We start from the raw sequence: 26,827 nt of genomic DNA, 5'->3' as shown, positions 1-26,827 counted from the left end.
TGATATTTAAAATATCTAAAAATTTCTGGTTTAAAGCGAAAAATACTAAAGTTAAGTAAAATAATATTTAGATTACTACGTATTAAATCTAGCATTTAAATAAATCATACTATAAAATAAAATGCTTAATATAATATGCAAATATTTAAATAAAGTATTAAATTCAATTGGGTTATATTTTACTTAAAGCCATTATGTTAAAATCTATTCCGTCAACAATCAAAAAAAACAGATTAAATATATTTACATATAGAATATAACAAAATTCAAGGCAAAAACTATTTAAATGAGTATGGAATAGTTCGACGTTATTTTGCCAGTGTAGGAATTGCCCGACCACCCTTTCTACGCCACCCACTTCTCAACCCCCCCTGGTGCCCTGTGCCTTTTCCTGGTCACAGATGTGCTGCCACATTGACAAAGTTGTTGGCAGTTGCCAGGAGATTGAGTTCCGAGAAGACCCCAGCAAAATGGTTCGGAGACTGGAGAAAGTGGGGGGAGAAAGTGTGAGGGGAAAGCAGCTGCTTTGCATGCATTTTCCTTGGCTTCCGTAAGAGAAACCCCCCTTCCGCTCCGCCGCTGTCTTTGCTGCAAATGTGTTGCTTCCGTCAATTTGCAAACCTTATCTGAGGCTCTCCAAAAGACAGCACCTTAAGCCGCAAAACTGAGCAAAAAATCTACAATGAAATAGAAAGTGGACTATATGAAAATATTGTAAAAAAATATTTTTAAAAGCCACAAAAAATAGTTTAACTAAAACGGAAACAATAAAAGAATGAAAATGATTTGAAAAAAAATCTTTAAATACAAATAAGTTAAAGGCATACCTTTTTAATTTTGCAAAATGTGGTGATTGTTGTAATTATTTTTAAAGCTTACAACATACAACTTTATGACTTAAGACTCAAAAAATTAACGAATCTATGAAAACTATATTTTTAAATACAAATATTTTAAAGGTATATTGATATTTTTGTGCTTAGAAGAGGAGATAAATAAAACAAAGAACTCTTAAACATATTTATTAATTCGCCAATGTTTGATAAAAAACAAAAACCAAATAATTCACAAATCATAGCATACATTTTTGGGTGAGCTTAAAATTTATTATAATTTTTTTTTTTATGTATATTTTTTTGTGTGTAAAGAAAGAATACGAAATGATTTCATTATTTGGTATGCTTTATCTTAATTGTGAAAAACATAATTAACATCTATTGTTGAAACTTGAAGACGAATATTTTGTCTCAGTGCATTTACACACTGCCACAAAACCCCGCATGGCAGCCTGATCCTTTTTGCTGTCGCATTCGTGTCGAGGTTTTGTACAATTTCATGTTTAATTTCCATAATTTATTTATGTGTCCTACGGTGTATTGGATTGTGTGCTTATGTGTGTGTGTGCGTGCGGGCTAGGGTGTTTGTGTGTGTGAGTGTGGGCTTAATGCCTAATCACAACTACCATCATCATCAACATCATCCAAAGGAGATGCAGATAGATGCTTAGTCACTTGGTCTATCCAAGTACGCACACATATAAATGCAGGCGTTTGGATATCGCTGTCTCTGTGTGGGTATGTGTGTCTCTGTGTGTGGGTGTTTTTAGGTGTGTTTAGGTGTATGTGTCTCTGTATGCGTGTGTAATTGGCACTCACGTAGCCATTGATTGGCAAGATTTGTTGAAAGCTCCCACTCCCCCCCCCAAAAACCAAATTGAACCCAAAACCAAAGTTGGACAACCATTTATGTGGGCGTGTATTTGTGTGCTTTTGCGGGTATATCACTATATATGTGTGGGTGTGTGTGAGTGTGTGTTCTTTGGATGGCAAATTAGTCGAATACGATTGCCATTTGGCAAAAGAAAATCAAAGAAGAGTGTTACTTAGCAGCAGGTAAATTGTTTGCATTGAGCCAGCTGGAAAATCCAAATGCTATTGATCTAAAATGTTTAATTTACGCTTGTAATTATTGTTGCAAATTTTATCAGCAATTTTCTTTGAATTACTGTTATTATTAATTGAATTGTATTGCATGTACACCACTGCGTATATGTGACATTTTATTTATTTGTTGAATAAATTTGAACTAAAAGTTTTTATCTCTTAATTTTTTTCGGTTGTATTTGTTGTTGCTAGCTCTATCGCAACTTTCATTGAATTACGGTCATTATTTATTAATTTTATTATATGGACATCATTGCGTATACGTGATATTTTATTTTTATTTCTCTTAATTTTTAATTAAAAATAATAAAAAAATATTGAATTGCATTAATATTGTGTTGTATGTACAAAGGCAACACTGCGTATGAGCTATATTTTAAAGTTTTTAGTTCTTTTTTTAAATGTTGTAGTCCTTCTAAGTCAACTGATTTTTAAATATTACTGTAATTACTTAATTATAAAATTCATTTATTAAAAGTATTTTCCCAAAAAGTCCACAGTATTTAATGCATATTTTCTCTTATAGAATATCAAGTTAAATTAGCAAGAGATATCTTCAAGTTTCCCCAACTTCTACGAATATTCCACTCGTGTTATCTAACTTGCACGTTTTTATTTTGTTTGTGCTGGTAGTTTTCCTTTCATTTCATTTACGTCGCTTTCGTTTTTCATGTTTTTCGGTTGAATTTGCATGCATAAATATTTCAAAAGCTCGCTCCAATCTCGGCCAACAAAACAAATCGTTTGCACTTGGACTCCTTACAACAATTGCCACGCCCACAAAAGTGGAGGGGGGGCGGTGGCACAAAGGTGTTTCGCGGAAAATGTGAATGCCAGCATGCCCCGTTTAAAAATAGCCGACAAATGCGGGCTCAAATGAAATGAAAGTTCAAGCAAAAATGAAACTTGCCAACACGCACATACCGCAATGTGTTGTTATGTTTTGTGCGAAATTTCAATTATTTTTTACTATGCTAGAATTGCACTAACAAAGAACCCCCTGAAAAATGGAAGGGGTAGACACTGTGCGTGGCGGCAACAGCATAACATGCACTTACAGTCACGGCACGGACTGTTAATTGGCTTTCCGTAGTTCCGTAGAAGGGGGCGGAGTCGCATGAACTGCTGGATTAGGGGAATTTCACACTGGCAGCACTGTAATCCAAAGTCAGGGAAATTGTTGACGCCATCAATCAAATCGCGGTCTTTATATTGTAATCATTTAACAGGCAACACTATTTTTGCACCTTTATATTTATTTATTTTATTTATCTATTTTATTACTGAAAATTCTATACCATTTTTGACTAAACCTTTTTTTAAAACATTTAAGTGATTACTTTTGGCTTTGGATAATTAATTTCATATTTTTATTGACACATTATTTAATTGTATTGCCTTTATTGTATTTTTTTTTTAATTTAACTAACTATACAAGTTTATTAAGACACTTTAGCTTACTAAAAAAGGTTTTTTCCTTACTTTATTTAATCACTTGAGTTTCAAAGGGTTTTAGGTTTTAAAATCATCAACTTTATTGACTTTGCCATAAAGTTTTGACAGGAATATAAGTTTTTAGAATGTTTTTAAATACTTTATCCGCACCTTTTACACTAAGACCTATTGGGAGGGGGCTTGAGGGGAGGTGAGCGTGTCTCATAAATACCGCCCTAAATGCGCTCACATCCGGTGCTCGACAAACTCAAACGAGGGGGGGAGGGGGCAGGTGTTTGTAGTGGTGAAAATCCCCGCTGGCGACCTGAAAAGCCTTTGCTTTTGCTTCGGCTCGATCCGGAGTTGGGGTGTCAGAAATGTGTTATTTCCAACACTGTTTAATAGCGCTGCAACAACAGCGAAAGCAATTTCAAGCACATTTTCTCCCCACCCCTCACTTTTCCCATCACTTCCATGCAAGAAAATTGAATTCAATTTTTCCCCCTTGCTCCTGCTTAATGCGTTCGCTTGCTATTAACTTGGCTAACAGCTCCTTGTTTTTGTTTTTGTTTTTATGTTTGTTGTTCGTGTAGTTTGGCGTGTGACATCATATAGCCAAAAATACCAACAACAACAACAATAGCATACACAATAACAATAACAAGAATAAGCGGCTTTGCGGCACATGCTAATACCTGTTTTTTACACGCTCTGATTAAACATAAAGTGATTAGATTTATGTAAAGCAATTTGAAAAAAGCACTATTCCCTTTGAATCTAAGTGCTTTGATTAGAGAAACAAAATGGAGAAAATTCTCTGAAGCATGTGATTGTAATCTTTATAATGATTTTGACATCAAAAAACGTTTTTATGCAATTTAAAGAATTTCAGATCTTTAGTTAATTGAACATGAAATAAATTTCTTATCTAACAAAAAACAATTAAGATGTTTTTTTTAGAAAACAATTTATAATGCATTTTTAGAATAATCGCACTGAATTTAAAGATATGAAAATAACCAAAAACAAAATTTTCTAAAGTATGCCATTATTATTATGTTTATAATATAATAAAATAAAATACTTTTTTATATGACTTTAGATCTTTAATTTAATCATAATTTTCAAACAAAAACTTAAAAATTGATTTTGTGGGGACAACAAAAGGACTATTAGTTATCTAAAAATTTTTTTTTAAGTATTAATTTCAAGTTTTTGTTAAAAAAATTACATTTCTTAAGGCATTTTTTGCATAATCGTAGCCTGAAAGTGTGTTTAAAAATATAGCTACTACAAGTTCAAAGGTTTTTTTTGGCTTTTATTTGTTGTTTGGCATACATTTTGTTTCTGTTAACTCGAATTTGGCATACCCTTGAAGGGCCTGCGGTGTATAGGGTGTACTATAGAACAAGAAACTCATTTGGCGTCGCTCACTTCCACCACTTCACACTAGAAAGAACTAAGAAGCAAAGAGCACGAACTGAAAGTTTCTGGATCCCTCGCCCTTTCATTTACTACCCCCTTTCTCCAATCCATTTCTCCACGCCTTTCTCCGCTCATTTTCTCACCAACAGCAGCAATCGCGAATTTCATTGCATTCTGTGTCAAGGATCTCTCTGCTCTATATCGTTTTTTTTTTCTTGTTTTGTCTTTAGCTCGCCGCCACCCACACTTACTTCACTATCCCCCTCTCTGTCGCCCACCACTCGTGCCATCTCTTTCGTTTTCCTCGCTGTTTTGCATTTAAAGTAAAAATTGTTTTGCTTTAACAAAAACAACAGGAATCGGGGCATTATCATAAACTGGGCACTGAAATTTAAGAGTATCCCTTGGAACGCACTATCGTTATTGGGTACACTGAGATTAAAATAAAACAGTTTAAAATCTGAACCTTTAAAAATTCATAAATAACTTTAACTTTTACTTTTATTATAATTTAAAAATATAATAAATGCAAAAATATCAATATATATATAATCTTAGGCACCTTAAGTTTAATATTATTACTATACTAAACAAATTAATATATCATAAGAAACATTTTTTGTTATTCAATTTTAATTTTTTACGCAACCTAGTCTTAATATTTTGACTTTTGGCTTATAATGGTCTATTTAAATTTTAAACACTGATCTTAGGCTATTTTAAAACGACTTAAAAAATAAACCAATTATTAACAATTTCTTTATTGTTCTTACATTACAAGTGCGTTTTTCATAATGTCTTAACCCACGTGGTGCAACGTAATACCTTAACCCACTTAGCCGCACTATTGTGAGCAGTGTGGTTGTTGCTATTATGACCATGCCATAAATATGCATAAAAATGTCGACTCGAGTTTGAGTTTGAGTTTTGTTATTGCATTCTGCATTTTGCAGTAGAGCCACAAATGGAACTTAACTTTTATTGCACTGCCCCTTAACCCCTTAACCCCTTAATGCCCAATTCCCCGCCCCAAACTAATGTTTCCATTTAGTTTTGCCCATGTGTTCAGATAGAATCGTTGCCATATTATGATGTTATGCATTGAAATGCAGTCGCATAGGGTTTCTGTGTGGTATACTATACTATACCATATATTGCCAACAATGGCTGGTTGTCATTTGAGTAGAGAGTTCAGTTGGGGGGGGTGAGTTGGGGAAAAGTGCTGGGAAAGTAGGGAAAATGCTGGGAAAATGGGGAAATGCGGCTAAGGAGCTGCCGCGAGCATTGCATGACAAGCGAAGCGACACATGAAAAGTGGCTGCTAGTCAGTAAACTTGGCGGGAAAACAGTCAAAATTCGGTTGGGAAAACGGGAAAATGGGCAAATAGGGAAAATGGTGAAAAGGGTAAACGGGTAACCGCTCTTGATTTGCATGCAAACAAACTCAGGTAAAAGGCGACGGACGAAGTGCATAAGTTTGCAATTTACTCGAAAGTTTATGAACTGCTTTGGGGCACTCCCCTTTCCATTTTTATCCCAATTTCCTCGCTTTTCTCTTACCACATGTGTGTGTGTGTGTGACATGACCCTTGCATATTTTTAGATATACGATATAGAATTCCAAAAATTTCTATATGCTTATGCTTACTTGTTTGCTGCTCCTTTAACTTAAGCCTTTGTTCATTTGCATTTTGTTTATGCTGCTCTGTTTATATCGATACTGCAGTAGGGAAAGAAAGAGAAAATTGAAGGAAAATTTGACAAGAAAGAGGAAAATGTAATTTTGTAAAGTGATCTTTTAGAGAAAAAGATTATATATGTTGCCAGCATTGAAAATAGTGAAGTAAATGAGTTTAAAAAGCAGAATAAACCTTTTCTCTACACATATAAACAACTTCCAATTTTTTGTTTAATAATGTTCTTACTTTCCCATCGGAATTTCAAGAATCGGTTATTTTACAATTTACAATTTCAATTAATTATCGAATGAAAAAGGCATATTTGAAAACGTTTTTACTGTTTGGACATTTCGGCACTTGCTCTCCCACATTTCTATATTTCAATTAATATTTTAAGAAGCCATTCTCTGGCAGTCAGATAATTGAATTCATTTTTCCTGGCCTGACCCTTCAATTTTGTTTTCATTTTCATTTTCCTTCTATACAAATGGCCGCAAGATGGCGCTGCATCAAGATGGGAAACCCGAAAGAAGAAGAGCTAGTGTGTTTGAGGAAAACTAAAAGCGCAATTTAAGTGGAATTTTGTTATTATTTTCAGCTTTTGTTTTAGTTTGTATCATTTTATGTTTTGTTGGCTGGCTGGCCAGGATTAAAGGGAAGGAGAAAGGAGGAAGGAGATTGCCATTGTCACAGAAAATTTCTTAAATGTTTTGAATATTTTATGATGGCAAAATCTGCAAGCGGCAGAGCAGAGCAACAATGGCCATAACAGAAAACAATGGCCAAAAGGACTGTAAATCCTTTTGGGTTTGTGTTTTTGTGTGTGTGTTTTCGAGGCCTCCACAAAATATTCATAGGAATAATATGCTTTTAATTAAGGCATTCTTTTCGGGTAGCAACCCATCGCTTTGAGCCATTTTATTCCATTTTTCCATTTAATTCTCATTTGCTTATTTGGTTCGGCTGCAATTGACTTTCCAGTCCAGGTTTCGCCATAGGGTTTTGTCCAAATCCGAAAGTGCTCTTTCCATTTGCATATCAAAAGTTCGGGATTATATATGATGATTCAAAAGAGAATAAAAATATATAAAATTGTGCCAAGAAAAGTTTTTTTTCTTTATCCCGGATTATGAGAAGAAAAAAGATTGTTTCATAAGGTTTTTTTATTATTAAAAGTACTTAATGGTTTTTAGAATTATATCCATGCCAACGTTCATTTTGCTAAGACTAATTTTTTATAAATTTTATTTTATTTCCAGGTAAACAAAATGACAAGAAAAAAATGGAATATAGTAGGCCATTAAGATGTGCTTAAGAATGCCAGGTGAACTGCTATAATATAAAAAGAAAAAGTATTTGCTTTCAGATAAAAGCTTGCATTTTATTAAGACTTATTAAGAAAGTACTAATGAAGCTATAATTTAAAAATTATTGGTCTCTTTATAACATATATTTCAGTTACAAAAAATATAAACAAATTAATTGGTTGGCTTGCACAAGATTTGTATAACTTTAAAATATACTTTTCTTGGGTATTTTTTAAAGTTTTACCCCACCATAATGTCCCGATTAATGCCTTGCATTATGTCAAGTGTCTAACTTTGGGGGACTGTTTTTTTTGTCGTAAGCCATTTGGCAGGTGGGACAAACCCTCGATGACTGATCGGCGGCCATTTCCAGCGGCGGAAGTGAAAAATAATGCATGGTGCCGGCAAAGTGGCGCATTTAATATTTCCGCACCACTAAGCCAAGTTGCCCCGCCCACAAGGCAACGCCATAAAGCCACCACCCATGCATCAAAAAGGGGGTGCAACTACTGCTAATACCCCTTTGTTTTCACCGCTATTTTAAAGGTGGCAACATGGCGTATACTCTACATTTGCAAAAAGTTACTGTCTGGCAAGAATTCAAATTAAAATGGGAAAACATTTATTTGGCAAAAATAAAGTAAATTAAATTAAGGACTTAAAGGAAAAGATAAGCTTGTTCAATTGCAAAAAGAGGACTTTTAAATTAAACGAAAACACTTAGTTGGTTAAACAAAAATAAAGGGAGTGTAACTATTGTTGCTTTGCTTAGGGTGTAAGTGGATTATATGAAGGCTTGAAGGTGGGGTATTTTGCGGGCTAGTGACCCTAAATCACTGGCCCCGACTGTACGGCCAGCGACAGTTGGCCACAGTTGACCCCCCTCCAAATTTCCCTCAACCCTTTTTCTCTTCCTCTTCCCTTAACCCTTTGACACTGCTGCAGTCATCGATTATTAACAGCGAAAGGCGATGAGAAAACGAGAATTTGGCTGAGGGCTCCAAACGAGTTAAAATCGGATGTGTGTGTGTGGGCTAACGCTTCCACGTTTGGCTGCGATTGACCAACGACACCCGAGGGGCTTGTTTCGCCCCCTTAGCGCACTTATCCGCCCACACACCCACACACCCACACACCCACAACCGCACATCCACTCACATTCCTCGTTTTTTCCTCCTAAAGTTTAAAGTTTTCCCTCTAGGCCATCAATTGCTGGCAATTAAAAGCCGAATTGCATTTTCCAATAATGCTGGCATGCAACGCGATACCGGTCCTTTAACCCTTCAACCCTTCAACCCTCCAGTCCCCAATCCTTAACCCCCATTGTTTTTTTTTTTTTTTTGAGGAGGAGAAGGAGGAGGGGGGCCACAAAACGCCGGCAAAATTGTTTGGCATCGTTTGGCCTAATGCTAATTTCGCGCCGTCTGCCACCATAAACAACATCAGGCCTGGTCACACCGACTACTGCCCCTTAACCCCTTGACCCCTTAACCCCTCAAAAAACCCCTCACTCTTTTGCGTGATTTCATTTTGAACGCGTTTCAAATTCAAATTAATGCGTCGCAAATGTGCACAGTAGGGAAACGGCAAGTTGGGTGGCAGAAAATCAAACGGAGAAAAACGAAAAAAGGAAAATAGAAAAAAACCAGCGGAGAAGCTAAATTTAAGTACTTTAAGGTGAAGTTTAATGTTTTTAAATACAATGGTATTGAATTAATAAGAGCTAAATATAAGTACTTCTCCACGTTTAATGTTTTTATATACATTGGAATTAAGTTTATAAACGAATTTTTAAGACTTTAAAGTTATCTTGCTTTAAGTATTGGATGGCATTTTCCATAATTTTAAGAAGAATGTTTTTCAACATTTTTTCAGTACTGAAAATTTAATGTGAAAATTTAGTTAAAAGCTAAAGCTTTTAAGCTAAAAATAGCTATTTTAAAGCTTACAAATTTTTGTTTAATTTAAATTAAGCTTGAAATAATACCTTTATATTTAATTTAATTTTATTGCAGTCATCTGCCTTTTTTATTTTATTTTCAACGCCACGTAAACGAAAATTCCTCAAATTGCAATTACTTTTGTTCTTCATTACATGACAACGGGCCCTTATTTTCAAGGTCATTAAGCATTATCCACATCAAGATCAGAGCACCGTGCTCACAGCCACTTAAAGATACTCCGCCGTTTTCTTGAATTCCCCTGCATTTTGTATGCCAGGTTGCATTCAACTCCGAATCGAGCCATTGCCATTGTCCTTTGGGCCCAGGACAAAAGGATTTTCACCAACAACCAGGCAATAAGAGCAGGGATAGGGGAAAGGGAAAGGGAAAATGCAAAAGAAAGCCATAATAAAGCCGCACAACAACAACGAACAGAAAGAATCGCAAGCTCGGACGTGGAAAAATCCTTTTGTGTCAACTTTAAAGCTGAGTCGAGGGAACAAAACAAGCAAGTGTTAAGGAATGCAATGAAGATATATTAATCGACTGTTGAAATACTCTCTAAAAAAATAAATATAATTTAGATTTTAGGGAGTTAGCCAACAAAAAACTAAAAATAAATGAAGTTGGGTTGAAAAATAGTTGAACTATGAAAACAATATAAAAGCGCAGAAAATAATAAAATCAAAAGTCGACTGTTTTTATACCCTTTAAAATAACATATGAGCTAGGTTTTAGAGAGTTAACCAAAATAGGGTTTAAATAAAATTATGCTTAAAAAATGCTTAATATAAAAGCATATAGTTCCTGACGTGAACACGTTTTTCAAAATCTTTAATCATTTCTTCCTCTCTGTCGCACATTTGAGTTGTTCTCTTCCTCTCTGTCGCACATTAAAGTTGGCGCAAAGTTGTTTTTTATTTTTATTATAGCAAAAAAAAATCTGGATGGCTGAGTTTTCTTTGATTTTTCCATTTTTGTTTTGGGTGCCCTGGTTTTAGCACGTTATTCCCTATCCCCGTCTCTCTTTTTGTTTGGGCAACGTGCAGAGGAGTAGAGAGAGACAGGTAGAGTGCCAGAGAAAGAGAGGGAACGAAAAAGGAAAGCAGGCTGGCGCGCATTTTGGCAGGCATTAATTTCTCCCGAGTGTCACATAAAGGGAATTCCCCTTCGCCCTCTTCATTTTTCTTTGGTTTTCAGTGCTGGCATATATCAACAAAAAAAGCCAAATACAAATAAAGTTTAAGCTCGCTCGAAAAATGTATATTTCATTAAAAAAAAAAGTAAACACGTTGATTGGCTAAGAAGCTAAGTTAGCGCCTCAAATTTATATTATTGCCCATCAGTTTATGTTTAAGTTTTGTTGTTATTTGTGTTTGTTGGGCTAGTCTGAACTTGTTTGTTGGTTTTTTTCTCTCTCTGTAGGTCTTGGTGTTTTTGATTGCACAACTTGTTTATGGAGTCACTTTCGCATTTTCCCATCACGACTGCAATGTCACGTACATATTTGTTACCCGCTTTTCCCGCCCATTTATCCGTACCCATTGGGCCCTTTCTCCTCCATTATTGGCAAACAAACTAATTGCTTAAATTGGGCTTAGATTTAAAGCTCCATTTTATTTGAAACTAATATGCATTTTTTCTGGAAAACAGTTTTAACTAAATTTATATTTACATTTTGAAGATAGTTAAAATTATCAAAAGCTTTTTAAATAATACAAATTAATAATAATAATATAATAAGTAATAATGTTCACTAAATAATAATAATATTGCTTCTTCCATTTATTTAATTAAAATCTATTTAAATAATAAAAATGAATATTGGTTTTAGTACTTAAAATAATTATTTCTTCTTATTAATTAAAAACTTTTGAAATAATAGAAATAAGTACTTGATATTGTACTTTAAATTTTCCAATTTTCCATTACAACTTAATATTTGAGATTTTTTTTTGTATATATATTTTTTTTAACTTTTCTGTTGCCCTAAAAGTACCAAATTTATGAACTCGTTTTTTTGGTTGCCATTAATTATGCCAGCTTTTCGGATCGATGGGATTATTTTTAATACGGACACGGTTCGTGGATTCTGTATTCGGGATCCTGCCTGACAGTCCTTTGAAGTACTTTTCGCCCTTGTTTTGCTTATTGAATGTGCGTAAGGACATCAAATATAAATTGTGGGTGTCTGCGTCCTTCTGCGTATGTAACGGTGTTTTTCGGCCTGCAGTTGAAAGCTGCAAATGCGAGGGAGGCTTTATAAATTATGATTTTATAGTGCTGTATCAAAATTTGTAAACGTTTTTGAATATTTTTATTTGCTTAGGGAATGGTTATGGAAAGGTCCTAATTTAAGGAATAATACACTAAACACATGATGGAAAAAAATTACCTTTACATTCACTTAAACCTTTTTTTAATATATATGGTAGGCTCATTTTGCCATGTTTGGTTCTTAAATTCAGAAAATTTTCCCAAGGTCAATGAATTTTTTTTCGCTATAGTATTGATTTATTAGTTAGATTTTTCTAGTAAACCTTACATTTGCTGCATACATAAAATAAGTCAAACTCAAAAAAAGAAAATATAATTTAAATAAATATATTAATCTGTTCTTATTGAAATGTCGGAATATTGATTTGATTGGCAATTGTCAATTCGAACTTAATGAACAGCCCTCGCTGTCCGTTTGCTGTTTACTTTGCCCGCCGGCTGTGACGTCGCCGTCAACGTCATCGTTCGCATCGGTGGTCCATATCCACATCCACATCCACACGTTACAGGAGATGCGGGATGCTGGAATTCAGGATCCACATTCACATCCACATCCACATCCACGTTCACGGAATCCATCCATTGGCTTGTTGCCGCGGTCGCATTAACCCTTCACAGCCGTTGCGGGTCGGCGATGACGCCGTCGCCCACGTCAGCGCTAAAAATAATAGGCCGCCTGTGTGCATACAAATGAGTCCCAGGGCAGAGCACTCTGTGCACTGCGAAAAATTATAAGCTACAACTGTGATTTCCTAATGTAAATATAAAAATAAACATAACATAAAAACATAACTCAAACCAAAATCTGTAAGAAAAAATAAAATTCATGTTTTTATTTTTTTTTTAACCAAAAACTGTATGAAAAAATAAAATTCAAGTATTTAGAGTTTTTTCTAAGCAAAATCTGTAAAAAAAAAAATTAGAATTCAAAATTTTGTTGTTTTTTTGTAAGCATAATCTGTAAAAAAAAAAATAAAATTCAAGTTTTTATAGCTTTTTCTAAACATATTTTTAAGTAATAATGATATAAATACAGTGTATCGAATTTTAGTACATCAAAAGCCATAATTTTTTTAAACTAATTAATGTGTATTAACTAAAACGTAATTTTTACTTTTTATTTTAAAGCCATGTGTTGCTATTTACTCTGAAAACGAAAAACATGTTACAAATATTATAAAGACAGAACCCCTCCAAATTTTTTGCATATTATTTAATGATAATCAGTTAAAACGTGTTTGGAAATAGTTTAATAATAATATTTAATACTATATATATATATATATAGTATATATATATAAATATTTTTGTAATATTAACCCAATCCTTACGGACAGACAAATTTTGTAACGTTTTGGAAATAAACATTTTTCGGTGTGGTTTTTGGGTGGGACTGGGGGCTAGCCCGAAATTTGGTGGGTTGGGGGTTGGCTTCGAGCATGCAATTATGCCATCCCCAACCTCAACCCCCCTATCCCACCCCCACACTCAGCCCATCCCACTGCACCGCATGCCCTTTTCTTTTATGGCCATGCTCTGGCGCCTGTGTGTCTGGGTTTTTGCCTTTTTTATTGCAACTATTTGCATGACAGCGTATAATAATTTACTCGTTAAAAAAAAGAGTCTCACTTTGGTGGCATAATTAACGGCATCTCTGCTGAAGCCCTCTTTTTTCTTGTTTGTTGTTGCTTTACTCGCATTTTGTTTGGCCAAGTTGCATTCGGTTGTTGGCCATTTTTGTTATTTTGGGATCCCTTGTCTGTTTCCCCTTTTTATGCTTTATTTATTCGCTTATTTATATTTGTATTTATTTAATTTCTTTTGCTCCTTGGCCTTTGTTTGCCGGCCAGGTTATGCTGCATAAATATTTAATTTATTTCCTTTTATGTTTCTCACACAGAAATAAATTATTATTATGCTGCTCGTTTACTTGCTCTTTTTCGTATGCATTTGTTTCATATTTATTTATTTCCATTTTTTCCATTTCGTTGTCGGATTTGGAAATTTATCACATTTAATACTGGAAAATTTGTCATGTGATTTAGTGTCACGAATTTATTTATAAGTTAATGCCGGAATATGCATTTTATGGCGCATTTCTGCAGCGCAATTAATTATTTATTTTAAATTATAAATTAATCACGAGCGAGCCGTGTGCCACGCCCTTCAGCGCCCCTCATACATCTGCTGTCAGGCTGCGAAATCACGTACGAAATCACATTACTGGTCATGGGAGGGTTAAGCGGCTGCGGTCATCGATACTTGGCCATTTGGTTGGTAGAATTTATGGGTTAATCCCAATATTACGAAATCGATTTGAAAATGTTAAATATTTAAAAAGCCATAAAGAGATGTATATTTACTTAAAAATAAATACAATTTATAATGATTTTGTACAACTAAGTACAACGTATAATATCGAAACAAGCTAATCAGCAATCTAAACTAATATTATAAATTGAAATCATATTTTTAATAACCAAGTTAAACTCTAAGTGTCAACAGAGATATTGAAATATGCTAATCAGTTATCTAAACTAATATAACAAATTTAAAATAGATGTTTAATTTTGAATAATACTCACTGAAATTAATATTGCTAAATATCGAAATCGATCCCACCACTGGAAAAGACCCACCCACGTATTCCGCCCAAGGAATTTTAATGCGCTGAATGGAAATCAAAGGCAAACATTGTAAACTGAGACGTGCCTCGGTACAAATGGCCGCAACAATTTGCCGGACATTATGACGCGGCTTCATCGCTTTCGCATTACTTTTGCCGTTTTCCGTTTTCCATTTTCCGGCTCAATATTGCGGCGTTTCGGATTTTTCTTTTCGTGTGTTTTTTTTAACAAGGCATGTCTGCTATAATAAATATTACGACTGTTCTGATTGCCAGGTTTTTTCTATTTATTTAGTCTACATATTTATTTAAATAAATAATTGAATAAATTTTGTAAAATAATGGAAGCAATAATATAAACAATTTATTTTTTAATAAGATTAAATTGAATTGTTTGCCTTTTACTTAAATAATGAATTTGTAGTTTTTGTATAAATTGAGTGTATTTAATACACTCAATAATATTTTTCCAATAAAGTGTTATTACATATTGTTTGATATTTGATTTGTAGTTCATTTTTAATTGGCATATGTATTTGAATATATTTATTATAAAGTTTTTATAAATCATATATTATTTTCTAATGAGATGAAAAAATTGTTTGCTATTTACTTTGCTAAATATTATATATATTTATTTCTATTTCATGCTATAAATTTCCACTTTATATATATTAATATATTTAATAATATAATAAGCAGTTAGGTGTATCATATTATTTTTAAGGCATTTCATTCATTCATTTAATACATTGTTTTTAAAATATATTAGGCATTGCATTATAAAACATTTTTGTAAGGGCATTTCACTTGAATATATTACATTTAGTTGTTAAAATATATTAATCATACTTTTATTAGGGCATTTCAAAAATCGAATTGTCTGGCACTTTCTGCACTAGCCATTATTTTATTCTCTTTGGCTACGACTGCTTTTCGGTTTGGCTTTCTTTATGACTGCCAAATGCACTCTCCACATGACCAAACTGCCTTAAACCCTCACATGCCCCATGCCATTATTCAAAAAGTCCCAAAAAAGTGATGCAAAAGGGGAAGGGGGGGAATGGAAAGGATCGTTTGGAGTTTGGAAAGCTGTTGCCAGTTATTGGCTGGCTCTGGCCCTCAAATGTATGCCATCCTATGTGCAGATGGATATACCCACATATATACGGGGTGCGTGCTCCATAAGCCCCCCAGTGGCACAGCCATCAATAAATAATAAATTGCCTATAAAAACTGATAAATTCATTGATGAATCTTCGAGGGAAAGAGAGTGCTCCCATAACGCGTTTGTCTGACTGCCATATTTGCGGCCACGCCCCCACAATCCCACCCGCCCACGATTTTCCCCTCTTTAAGTGAGTAATGGAAATTCATGGTAATAAATGTATGGATGTGCAGGCGAAAGAACGAATGCTCCTTGCACTTTTTGTTGGCATCAGTCTGGTATATCTCCAAATTTATCCCACCAAAGCCATGGTCATGGGCATTGATCCACCCAGAAAAATATCGTTTATTAAGTCGTCTTATCGATTGCGTAATGTTTGCATTACTATGTAATATATTCAAAGATTGAATAACATACTTACACTACTTTGTAATACATTATTGTATATCCAAACTTATAAATTATAAAGTTTTTGTTTATTAAGTCAAACAATCACTTTTAAACTAATCTCACATTTTAATATTTTATTAAAAGGTTATATCCCCAAACCAATAGCCAATTTTTCTCACTGCAAAATCACCTTTTTTATATAGTAAGAGGGTGTGGAAAAATAGTAAAGTATTTATCCATTCATGACATACTTAGAACAGAAATGGTTATTTCCATTCCGATTTGCTCGAAATCTTTTTTTTTTGTTCCATTAAAATCTAAACATTGATTTATGCTTGTTTTGGCGAAAATCAGGTGTACACTGGGAAATGCCTAAAAACTTTGTGTTTGGTGCTAAGCTGGATGGGAAAATCAAAAATTTAAAATGCTACCGGAGAAACACAATGGATTGGCTGAAAGTGCCCAATTTCCATGGGCCAACACTATTGTTCTTACCTGTCCGAGCTTAAGAAGATTGCGAATCAGTTTTAAACAACTCAAAAGTCAATATAAAACTGATGTTAACAGAGTTTTTAATCTGCTTAGAAAAGAATGATTAATTCAAATTCAAACCTAACCTTTAATCATTACTATTTCCAACTGTCTTCAAGTGTATTTCGCCTTGTTTGTTTTTTTTTGGGTGGCACGGGGGGAATTCCCTAAAACCCATCCATCTATTTCGTCTAGCCAAGCATTCATCTATTTTTGATTTACCCCTACCAAAAAAAAGGATATTTGTTTGGATATTTTTTGCTTTTGCCTTTGCCTGCCTTTTGTTAAATGTAATTTTAAGTGACGTCGCCAAAGCTGAGACGTGACAAAATTACAAAATATTTTGTAAGCTCTTAAAACCGTTGATGCTGCTGTTGCCAGGAAAATGGCACAAAAAACAAGGACCAGGACATGGCCATAACATGGCCCATAACAATAAAAACAAATAGAAGCAGCAACAACAGCCACATAATACTTAATAACGTGCATTTTGATGTTGTCGCGGCTGATGGCAAGGACAGGAAATTCCAGAGTTGGAGTTGGAGTTGGATTTGGTACCATGGACCATGGGGAAATTCGATCCGGAACGGAAGGGAGTCAGCTTCAACTCCTCCCTGTGTCATTATGCCAAACAACTTTTGTGCGGGCACATCAAAGGCGTTTTTTCGCCACTTGGACACCAAAATAGTTTTCCTGCCAGCCAAAAACTATTCCAAGACGCTTTTTCCACAACAAAAGTGGCAAACAAACGAAGTAAGACAAGTTGCCAAAAACAGATGCGGGACGACTCTGTGAACAGTGGTTCAAAATACTATACTAATTTCAAATTGTTAACACTTTAAAAGGCTGAAAATATTACAACTAAATTTCTATAATTCTAAATTGTTATAATTTTAAAAGACAGAAAAATGTAATAAAGTGATTTGGAATGTATATATTTTGGTTAAAAATATAATTTTAAGTTTTGACATTTCCAACTTAAAATTCTTAACATTTTTAAAGGCAATAGAATGTAAAATGATGCTTTAGAAAGTATGTATTTTGTTAGAAAATAGAATAGAATAGAATCGACATTTCTAAATTAAGATTTTTTGTATTTTAAAAGTCGAAAACAATTTACATGGTGTGTTACAAAGTAAATATTTTGTTGAAAATACAATTTTTAGCTTTGACATTTTTAATTAAAAATTGTTATAGTTTTAAAAGTCCAAAAAAATAACATGGTGGGTTAGAAAGTATATAATTGGTTAAAAATAAAATATTTAGTTTTGAAGTTCATCAAATTAATATTAATATTAAAATTCAGCACATATATATATTGTCATAAATACAATACAACCAAATAGCTTAGACATTCAAGTGTTCACAACATTTAAAACAATGAATAACAAATATTTTTTTAAAAATTCAAATAAAAGAAGTTAATTTACTTGCTTTTGCCCCACTTTGGGCAGACCATCGTTGGCATATGCCCAATTATGATAATTGTTATCATTATTATATGGTTATTAGTTGAGTAAGATAATGCCATGAAAGGTTTTACCTCGCACAATTAAAGGGTGAATGTGAATCCTTGGTGAAACGTGAATGTGAATTATGCGCTGTGATAAAACACGACTCCGTTTTCGTTCTGCGGCGAAAATTGCTCTGAATTGCATGACAAGTTGTGGCTGGGGTTTTTTGCAAACAGGGGCGTGGGTGAAAAGGGGGGCTTAGCTGGTTGCCGTCTGCGGTTTGCCTCTGATTATGGCTCGGAAGCGCAAAAATAATTTCGGCATGAATTACCAAACGGAGAATGCACTCACTAATTAGATGCATAATTAGACATGATGTATTCGGGGTGATTGCAAAGGTGGGCGGAGGAAGATGTGGATCATGTGTGTGTGTGTGTGTGTGTTCCTGCAGGCCAGCCCGCAACTTTAGTGGTTTAACAGAGTATTCATATTTCTAACCTGTTTATGGCTGAACGATTGAAAATGGACCAGATTGAAGTTAAACCATTCAAATTAAAATTAAAGCATTTATTTTTTTTCCTTTTTCATTTAAAATTTAAGAGTTGCTTTTAAATAATCACAAAATTATTGTTTAGATTAACAAAAAATTTAAAATCTGTATAAATATTAATTTGAAAGACTTATTTAAGAATTAGATTACAAGAGATTTAAAATTTTATAGACCAATTTGAAATTAAAATGGAAGCTTTTATTTGCATTTCGATTACATTACATTAGATTACAAGCAATTCAAACTTTGTGTACCAATTTAAAATTAAAGCAATGTAATTAAAATGAAAGCTTTTTGTTTTACAAGTTTTTTCTGAAATTATTTTGGAATACCTTTTATGCTGAAAGCCCTTTTTGTTCCTCAGTTTCTATTGTCTTTTGACAGGTTTTCAGGGCTTTTTGTTGACTCCGCTTTCAGAGCAGTTTCAGGTATTGCCTTTAGTTTGTTATTTGTGCCAATTCAGTTAACTTCACTTCGAATCGGGCTTAATTGAAGTTCGGTTTCAACTTGCATCGAAGATGCGGCATTGTAAGTTGCAGCAGTAGCAGGTGCACCAGAAGAAAAAAGTGCCAACAAAATAAAGGGAACATGGAACTCTTCGCCGCCTTTCTCCGCCTTTCTTTCCTCTCCATTTCTCCAGTTTTGGCCACAAAAAGTTGGGCACGTGCAGAGTGCACGTAGCCGGAAACAAATGACATTGTCGGCGCCCTGGCCCCAAAAACTGAACAGTCGACCCCTAGCCCCTACACTGTAAAAAAAAAAAACACACTGTAAATTGAAATATTTTGTACCTAATTTAAACATATTTCGCTGTGGGTTTTCATTTATTGCTATTTCTAGTTGTTTTAAATACGAAAATATTACAATTTGGTATAATATGATTTAATATTAAATTTATAATAACATTTCGAATTCAATAGTCAGATATTTATTTTTACTCTTAAAATTTTTTATCAGTGCACCCTATTCTATTTTTCCACCATTTTCCCTTCCATTTTCCCCGTCGAGAAGAAATCCCAGCTAAGCATTTCCGGTCGCGTTCTGACTTTACTGCTCCATTTTCCTTGGCCTCTGCTGTTGCATTTTTTCCCGCACTTTTTCCTCATGTGTGTGTGTGTGCCAGTGTGTGTGACTGTTTGCCAATGTGTGTGTGACAAGGCCATTAGCCGCGGCGGCTTTGGCAGCCACAAAAGTTGAGGCGCATCCTTGCAGCTGCCATTTTATGACAGTCTTTTGTTGTCTGCAGCCAAAGCTTCCCTTTGCCAAGCTCCGTTTTAAAAACACTGGAAAAAAGTGCATTCTCAGCTTTTTATTAGCAGGACAGCATTTTTTAGTTCCAATAAAAGAGAATATTTCTAAAAAAAAAACTTAAAAATAAGTCTAAATGTATTTTTAAAACACTTTCGTTTATGTTAAAGTATTTTTTATTAAGTCTTAATATATGTTTCGTTTATTTAAAAGTTTTTTTAATGAGTTTTAGGAAAACTTAATACTTTACACATTCAAAATAAAACCAAATGTACTTAAAATTTATTAACGATCACCACACTATTTAGCCAATCATTTAAATACCCTTTCAGCTAATTTATCTATTTTTTTTGTATAAGTGTAGTGGCCATTTGGCAGTTTGTTGACTAGCACTGCATTGGTTATTATCAAAGCTTCTGTCCGACTTTCGTTTAAGTCGAATGACAAAGCGGCAGTCACATGCCAATTAGTTCGATAAAAAGAAGCCCGTACTAATTTTCCGATTTCCCCCAACATTTTCCATTTTCCAGGTGGCAGCTTGGGCAGCACAAGTGCGAGTGGCAGTGGCAGTGGCAGTGGCATCAACACCGAGTGTCCGACGGACTCGTTCCGGTGCAACAACGGCAAGTGCATCTCGCACCACTGGGTCTGCAATTACCAGAAGGACTGTGACGACGGCGAGGATGAGATGCAGTCATGCCGTAAGTACCAGACACAATTAACCAGTTCACCAGTCCACCAGACCACCAGTAACCAGACCAACAAACAGCGACCCTACTGGGGAAATTCGCGAAAAACCATAATTAAAATTCGAAATTATAGACAGTAATTAAGTGGGCCGTGCAATTTCGACAGCCAAAAAACCAAAGAAATGGCATTTCGATGAATCGAATTAATCGAATTACACTCCAACTATGCTCTGCAGGAATTTCAGTTATTTAATAAATTGAACGCTTAATATATTCAATAGAGATATGATTATTACACACAAATTTTAGTTAAGACTTACTTAATTTTCTTCTTTTGTTCAGTTTATTCAAAGTTATTATGATTGGGCCTGGTTCTAAAAACTAATTTTTATATTAATGCTTGTGGGGGCTTATAAAAAAAATTTTAATATAATAGAAATACCTTATTTATTTTTTCTTTTTGTCACTATTCAGGTGCAACAACAAATCTTATATTTAATGCTTTGTTGCATACTTTTAATACTTTTTTTTTGTTTATATATTCGGCGGTAAAAAATTTTACTTTTCTCCCATTTTATTAATTTTTTAATGATGATCTTTTAAACTAATTCTATTCACTATTGCAGCTCCACCGGAATGCGAAACGCCGCAGCTGAACTGCGGGCAGTATGTGTTCAACAAGACCTATTGCATCCCTCCGCATTATCGCTGCGATATGATCGAAGATTGTGAGGACAAATCGGATGAGGCGCAGTGCAGTGAGTATAATTTATATATAATACTATATACACTCATTCTATACATCCTATATACATAAATATACCATAAAAGGGGATACAAGCTAATTTAAACTCAAAACAGTTTTCTCGCTTTCAATGTAAATTTGTGAACTCCGCAAATATTGGTTAGCTAAGATGAATCCTTTCAAGAGGGTGGCGTAACAATTTGCTTTGCAAAATGTTTACATTTTATTATGCCAATTTTATTTATGCAAATTTCAACACGGGGATGTAACCGAAGACCGTAGTTCTTGTTTTCCCAACTAAACTACACAAGCGTACAAACATAAACAGCATATTTACAGACATTTACAGAACTTTCAAACCATTCGATCCCCAAGGTAAAGGCCGCAAATTAGCGAGGAAAACTCAGGGCGAACGGAAATGGATCAATTTGATGTGGGGTTATAAATTTTTGCCTAGGCCAGCGGGGGGTTAAGGGCAAAGGGTTAAAAGGTTAACCCTTTAGCTAGTGGAATTGATGATGGCCGGCCAAAGTTGTTTCTGTTGAGAGCTTCATGGCTGGAATCGCAAATGAAGTACATTTTGGTTGAGTTGAGGGGTAAAAGCGATGAAAAGTAAGCGGTCTTAAAAATATCTTCACTTGGCGTAGGTCTATACTTAAAATGAATGCCAAAGAACGAGGCTTTAGCTCGAGTGTTTCGAAATACACCCAAAATGTACTTGCATTTTAAAACATAAATGTAGTAGTAATATTCATAAAAATATTAAGGAAACGGCATTACAAATGTACTATTGAAATGTTTTAAATATACATTTTTGTTTTGCAAAAAAGTAAGGCTTAAATATATATCTTTTTAAGCTTCTTAACTTAAAATTAATATTTATGTTTGGTGTTTTTTTTTTTCAATGACTAATTTTATGCGGTTTTCTTTTTCTGAGTTTTTTTTTGAAAACCTCTTAAGTTTGGCCCTTGGCATTTATTCATCGTCGCTGATGACTTTAATAATCCGCTTGCAGTCCACCCACACTCCCGTCTCTTAACCCACTGTTGCCCTGCCTTTAACCCATCACTTGCCCGCTCTTCCAGCACCTCAACTCGAAAGTCTGTTGTCTGCTCGTTGGCCAAAGAATTTAATGCATTTTCAACAGCTCTCGCTCGGTTGGACTTTGTATGGTGGAAAGCCTTATAGCCTTATAGCCTATAGCCATCTCTTTCTCAGACTTATCGGTGCCTCTCTTTTCCCCGCTTCTGCCGCTTTCCCCGGCCGCTTTTTCCGGACTTTCCCGCCTTTCCCCTCTGTTTTTTGGCATAAAGTTCAAGTGCATTCAGCCAGCAGACTGTGAGCCGCACATTTTGATTAAAAGTTTGCCGAGTGAGAATCCAAAGAAAAGGGAGTCCTGGCAAAGAGAGAGAGAGAGCGAGAGAGGGGGATAGTGGCCAGAGCGGGACGGCAACATGTCCAATGCAAATCGCCGAAAAGTGCCCGAGACTTGTAGAGCATTTATTGCTTGTTATTTAAGATTTATGCACCCGCACACACACTGACAAGCAAACAAATATTTAAATATCTTTGAGGCGTCCAATTTCAAAGTGTCCCGCTCTGCTTTTCCTGCTTTCCCCCCCGAATTTTCCCGCTCCGCTCCCCCTCCTTCAGTCGGCATCCTTTTGTGCAAGTTCAGCTGGCAGCTTTGACGACTCCAACTTCGTCGAGACTCCAAAACTCCGTGAAAAACGTGGAAAATGTGGAAAACGACTAGACATAACTTTGTCCTGCGTTCGCCCTCTCTCTTTCGCACCGAAGCAGGCCGTCCCGCTTGCACACCTAAGCTAAACTAGAAGGGCAATTTGTCCGCTTACATGAGAACTGCCAGCTTGGCTTTGTCTATCCTAGCTAACATTATAATATAACAATAAATAAGAATAACAAAATAAGAAAGCTGATTCCAAAAAATATGAAAACGAGTACTCAAAAATAAATAAGATTATTAAAAAAATACATAACATAACTAAATCTTTAAAATCTCACCAATGATTTAAATAACTTAGTAGGGAAAATATGGAATATAATACTTTAAAATAAATAAGCCTATAAAAATGTTCCCTCATAAACTAACGTAAAACTCATAATGTCATTAATAGAAACAAAATACAATTTGCTTAGGTAATAAATGTGTTCCCTTTTTTTATAATCGGTATTGGGTAAAACTCTTTCTAGCTATTTTAGAAATATTCCCAGCAACTCTGATGCCTGAAACGTAGAAGAGTTGGGCAGATAGTCATTCCGTTTTGGCGCAGAAACTTTTGCCGGCACAAGATCAAGTTTAAATTTCATTTTAATTTTAATTTAATAAGACGTTGCTGGGAACAGCGAAGCAGGCTCTCTCTCTCCCTCTCACACTGTCGCCATCTCTTTCTGCACTGCGCTGACCCTGTCGCACTTTTGTTGTACATTAATTTATCGCGCTTAAATGGCGACAAAATGTTCACTCTTATTGCGTTCTTAGCAAATTTATTTTGCGTACGTGTCAACGCGTCGTCTTCTTCAGTCTGGGTGACAGTAGACCGTCTTTCCCCTCCCATGTGCCACGCCCCCTTACACCAGTCCCTAACCTCTCAACTGTGTCTGTATGTGTGTGTGTGTGTTTGTGTGTGTGTTTGTTTGCCTTCGTTCGCCTTTGTTTGCTTAATTTATGGCATATAAATATTAGAGCGGGCTTATTTCAACTATTTAATTACTTCAGGTGTTGTGCGAGCAGGAAAATAGATGGCTGCGAATGTCGGAAGATGGGAACAGAGCCATATAGATAGGCCACATACACACACAGCCAGGATAATAGATACCCAGGATAGTCAGGTAGTCATAGCGATGGAAACTCACACACATTTCCCCAGATGTGTGCAATTAAAATCAAGGGATTCGCATCGCATGTGGTTGTAACCCAAAACAGATCGTTTGCCTGCGAATTATATGTTTAGACTTTGAATAATGTAAGCAGCGTTTTGAAATTTGCTGCATTATTAAAAAAAACTTTTCAAATAAAACAAAACCTTTGATTTAATTTAATTTTATGCAATATTTTAGCCCTGCGCTACAAGCATATGCTTATTGTTAAGGCACTGGTCATTATACTATGAAAAAATTAAATACAAACATTATTGACTTAAGACTAAAACCTATAAACTATATTTTTTTAATAATATTTTAATGTATATGTTTATTTTTGTAATAATATTTATTATTTATAAATTTAAGTAAAGCCATTTTGTTTTCAAATAATTTTGAAAGCTTTTAATTATTATATTTCAGTAAAATTACTTGTTCTTTATTTTTGTGCTTTATTAAAATTATTTCGGCTTTTAACTTTTAACTCAACTTTTAAAAACAACTTTTTGCTAGATTTGAAATCTGCTTTAAGAATTGTAAAAACACATTATATATTATTCAAACACTTTTTGTGAATTATATTTATATCATCTCTGCTTGTTTGAATTATTAGAACTATTAAAATGGCTTATATATTTTCTGGGTGTAATAATGTTTTAGGACTTGTGTGCATTGCTTAGAACACCTCTGAATGCAACTAATAACCGTGAGAACAAACAGCAGACATCTGCTGCGGTGAAAGACACTTTTAAGTTACTACTATATATCCACCGACCTAGCCCGCTCACTTTCGCCCACTTTTGCCCGATTATTTTCGCTACCTTTTTCGCCAGCGTTGCGGTCGCAAGTCAACAAGCTGAAACTGAAGCATAAACACAGGCTGAAGCACCCTCACTTGTTAAGGGATAAAAAAGGGGAGTGGGGGATGTGTTACTGGAATTTTCCAGGCGGACATTTCGCATTTCGCTCTTAATTGCTGGCAGCATCTAATGAGGCAGATATTGCTGCGTAAAAAGTGCGTAAAAGCAAAGAGAGCGAAGAGCTTAAATCGTCGTAACCAGGAACTCCCGGAAAACCCCACAGAAAATCCAACTTCAGTACCTGTCCGCAGAACTTAAGTGTTATAGTCGCCTCCATTTCGTTTAACTGTTCATCCAGTGATGACGAAAAAAGCTTAATTTAAATTACAAAAATATCTTGCATTAGCTTTGTTTACATTATAATTACTTACAGTTTTTAAATAGGTCATTTTTTAAGCATTTTTAGAAAAACATTTTGCAAAGCAATAATTAAAAAAAGATTTATTACAACCGCAATTAAGTAAAAAGAAATATTGCTTAGAACTTTCCTCCATCATAATTTCTTAAATTTTGTGTTTGATTTATTTTAAATTTCTCAGTTGAAGTGATTGAAGGTTTGTTGGGGCATGTGGCCTTAATTTAAGATATATAGGATAATTTCATTAAAAGATAGTGCAAAAGTCTAAAAGTGTCTCTAGATGAGCTTTTGTTTTATATTTTGTATGTGATTAAAAGTTAAGTGAGCTTTATCCCAAAAATGTCTAAATTATTTTCTATAAATACTTAAGATAATTGATTATAATAGTATTTTTTACATTATAAGGCCGTATATTGTTATATATTTCCCTTTCTGTATTTAAATATTCCATATTTTGGTGGCTTAAAAGCCAAGTTCTTGGGCACCGCTGACTGTCTCATAAACTGTCAACATCGCTTCGCCCTTTCTCCTGCTTTCTCCCCCCTTTCTCTAAAGTTTTCGCGTTTTCTCTGAGTTTCTCTGAGTTTCTCTGAGTGGCGACAATTGCAGCTGACGTTTATTTGACTGCAGCTAAACGTGACGCGACTGTAGGGGCGGTGGTTCCGGGGTTCGGGGTTCGGGAGGGGGAGTGGCACTTGTCGCGCGTAATTACACAACCCCTTTCGGCCCCACCACACCCCTCAAAACCAAAAAAAAAAACACCCAAGTTTTGGTACACGCATAAAAGTCTTGGCTTGCAATAAAAGTTAATGCTGAGAAAACAGCGAGCAAAAGAACCAGAGAACCCAATTAGAAAGTGTTTGGTTAAAATGAAAAACAAAAAAATGGAAAACGAAAAACTCAAAGAGAGTTTGATGGCTGGCTGGGTGTTGTTGTTTTTCAAAAGTGCCAAAAACAATGCAGCAAAACTCCTTCTCGGCTTTTGATTAAAGTTTAGGGCCAAAAGTTTTGCAGCCAAACGGAAGCGAGTGAAAAATTAAGTTAAGAGGGAAGTGTGAAAAGTAGGAATAATTGGTGGGAATTTGTAATGAAAAATGTAACGTTGAAATAACCGAGAATTAAATTTTTTATTTAATATTAATTGCTATATCGAGCTAGAATAAAATTGGTAATAATAATATAATGTCGAAATGACAAACATTTTTAATATAATATTAAATGCTATATAGAGAAAGATATATTTAGATATTTTTATCGTCATGTCCATTTTATGAACCAAATGCTTTTTACCTTTTTATACCCTTGCAGAGGGTATTA

General features: G+C 34.6%; 1 protein-coding gene across 2 annotated transcripts in view; it reads left to right on the top strand.

Moving 5' to 3' along the window:
- Nucleotides 1–26,827, top strand: part of LOC108137245 (low-density lipoprotein receptor-related protein 2) — a 163,300-nt gene that overhangs the window by 111,370 nt on the left and 25,103 nt on the right. For both annotated transcript variants that reach the window (XM_017258827.2, XM_041710579.1), the window contains exons 3-4: nucleotides 20,506–20,676; nucleotides 21,291–21,422. In XM_017258827.2, the coding sequence (XP_017114316.1) occupies nucleotides 20,506–20,676; nucleotides 21,291–21,422 (303 nt within the window). The remainder of the gene's footprint in view (nucleotides 1–20,505; nucleotides 20,677–21,290; nucleotides 21,423–26,827) is intronic.

This window comes from Drosophila elegans, unplaced genomic scaffold (genome assembly GCF_018152505.1).
Source record: "Drosophila elegans isolate 14027-0461.03 unplaced genomic scaffold, ASM1815250v1 contig_149, whole genome shotgun sequence".
In the NCBI taxonomy this organism is placed as follows: Eukaryota; Metazoa; Arthropoda; class Insecta; order Diptera; family Drosophilidae; genus Drosophila; species Drosophila elegans.
Note: the sequence above shows the minus strand (reverse complement) of the source record. Positions and strands in the feature narration are given on the sequence as shown.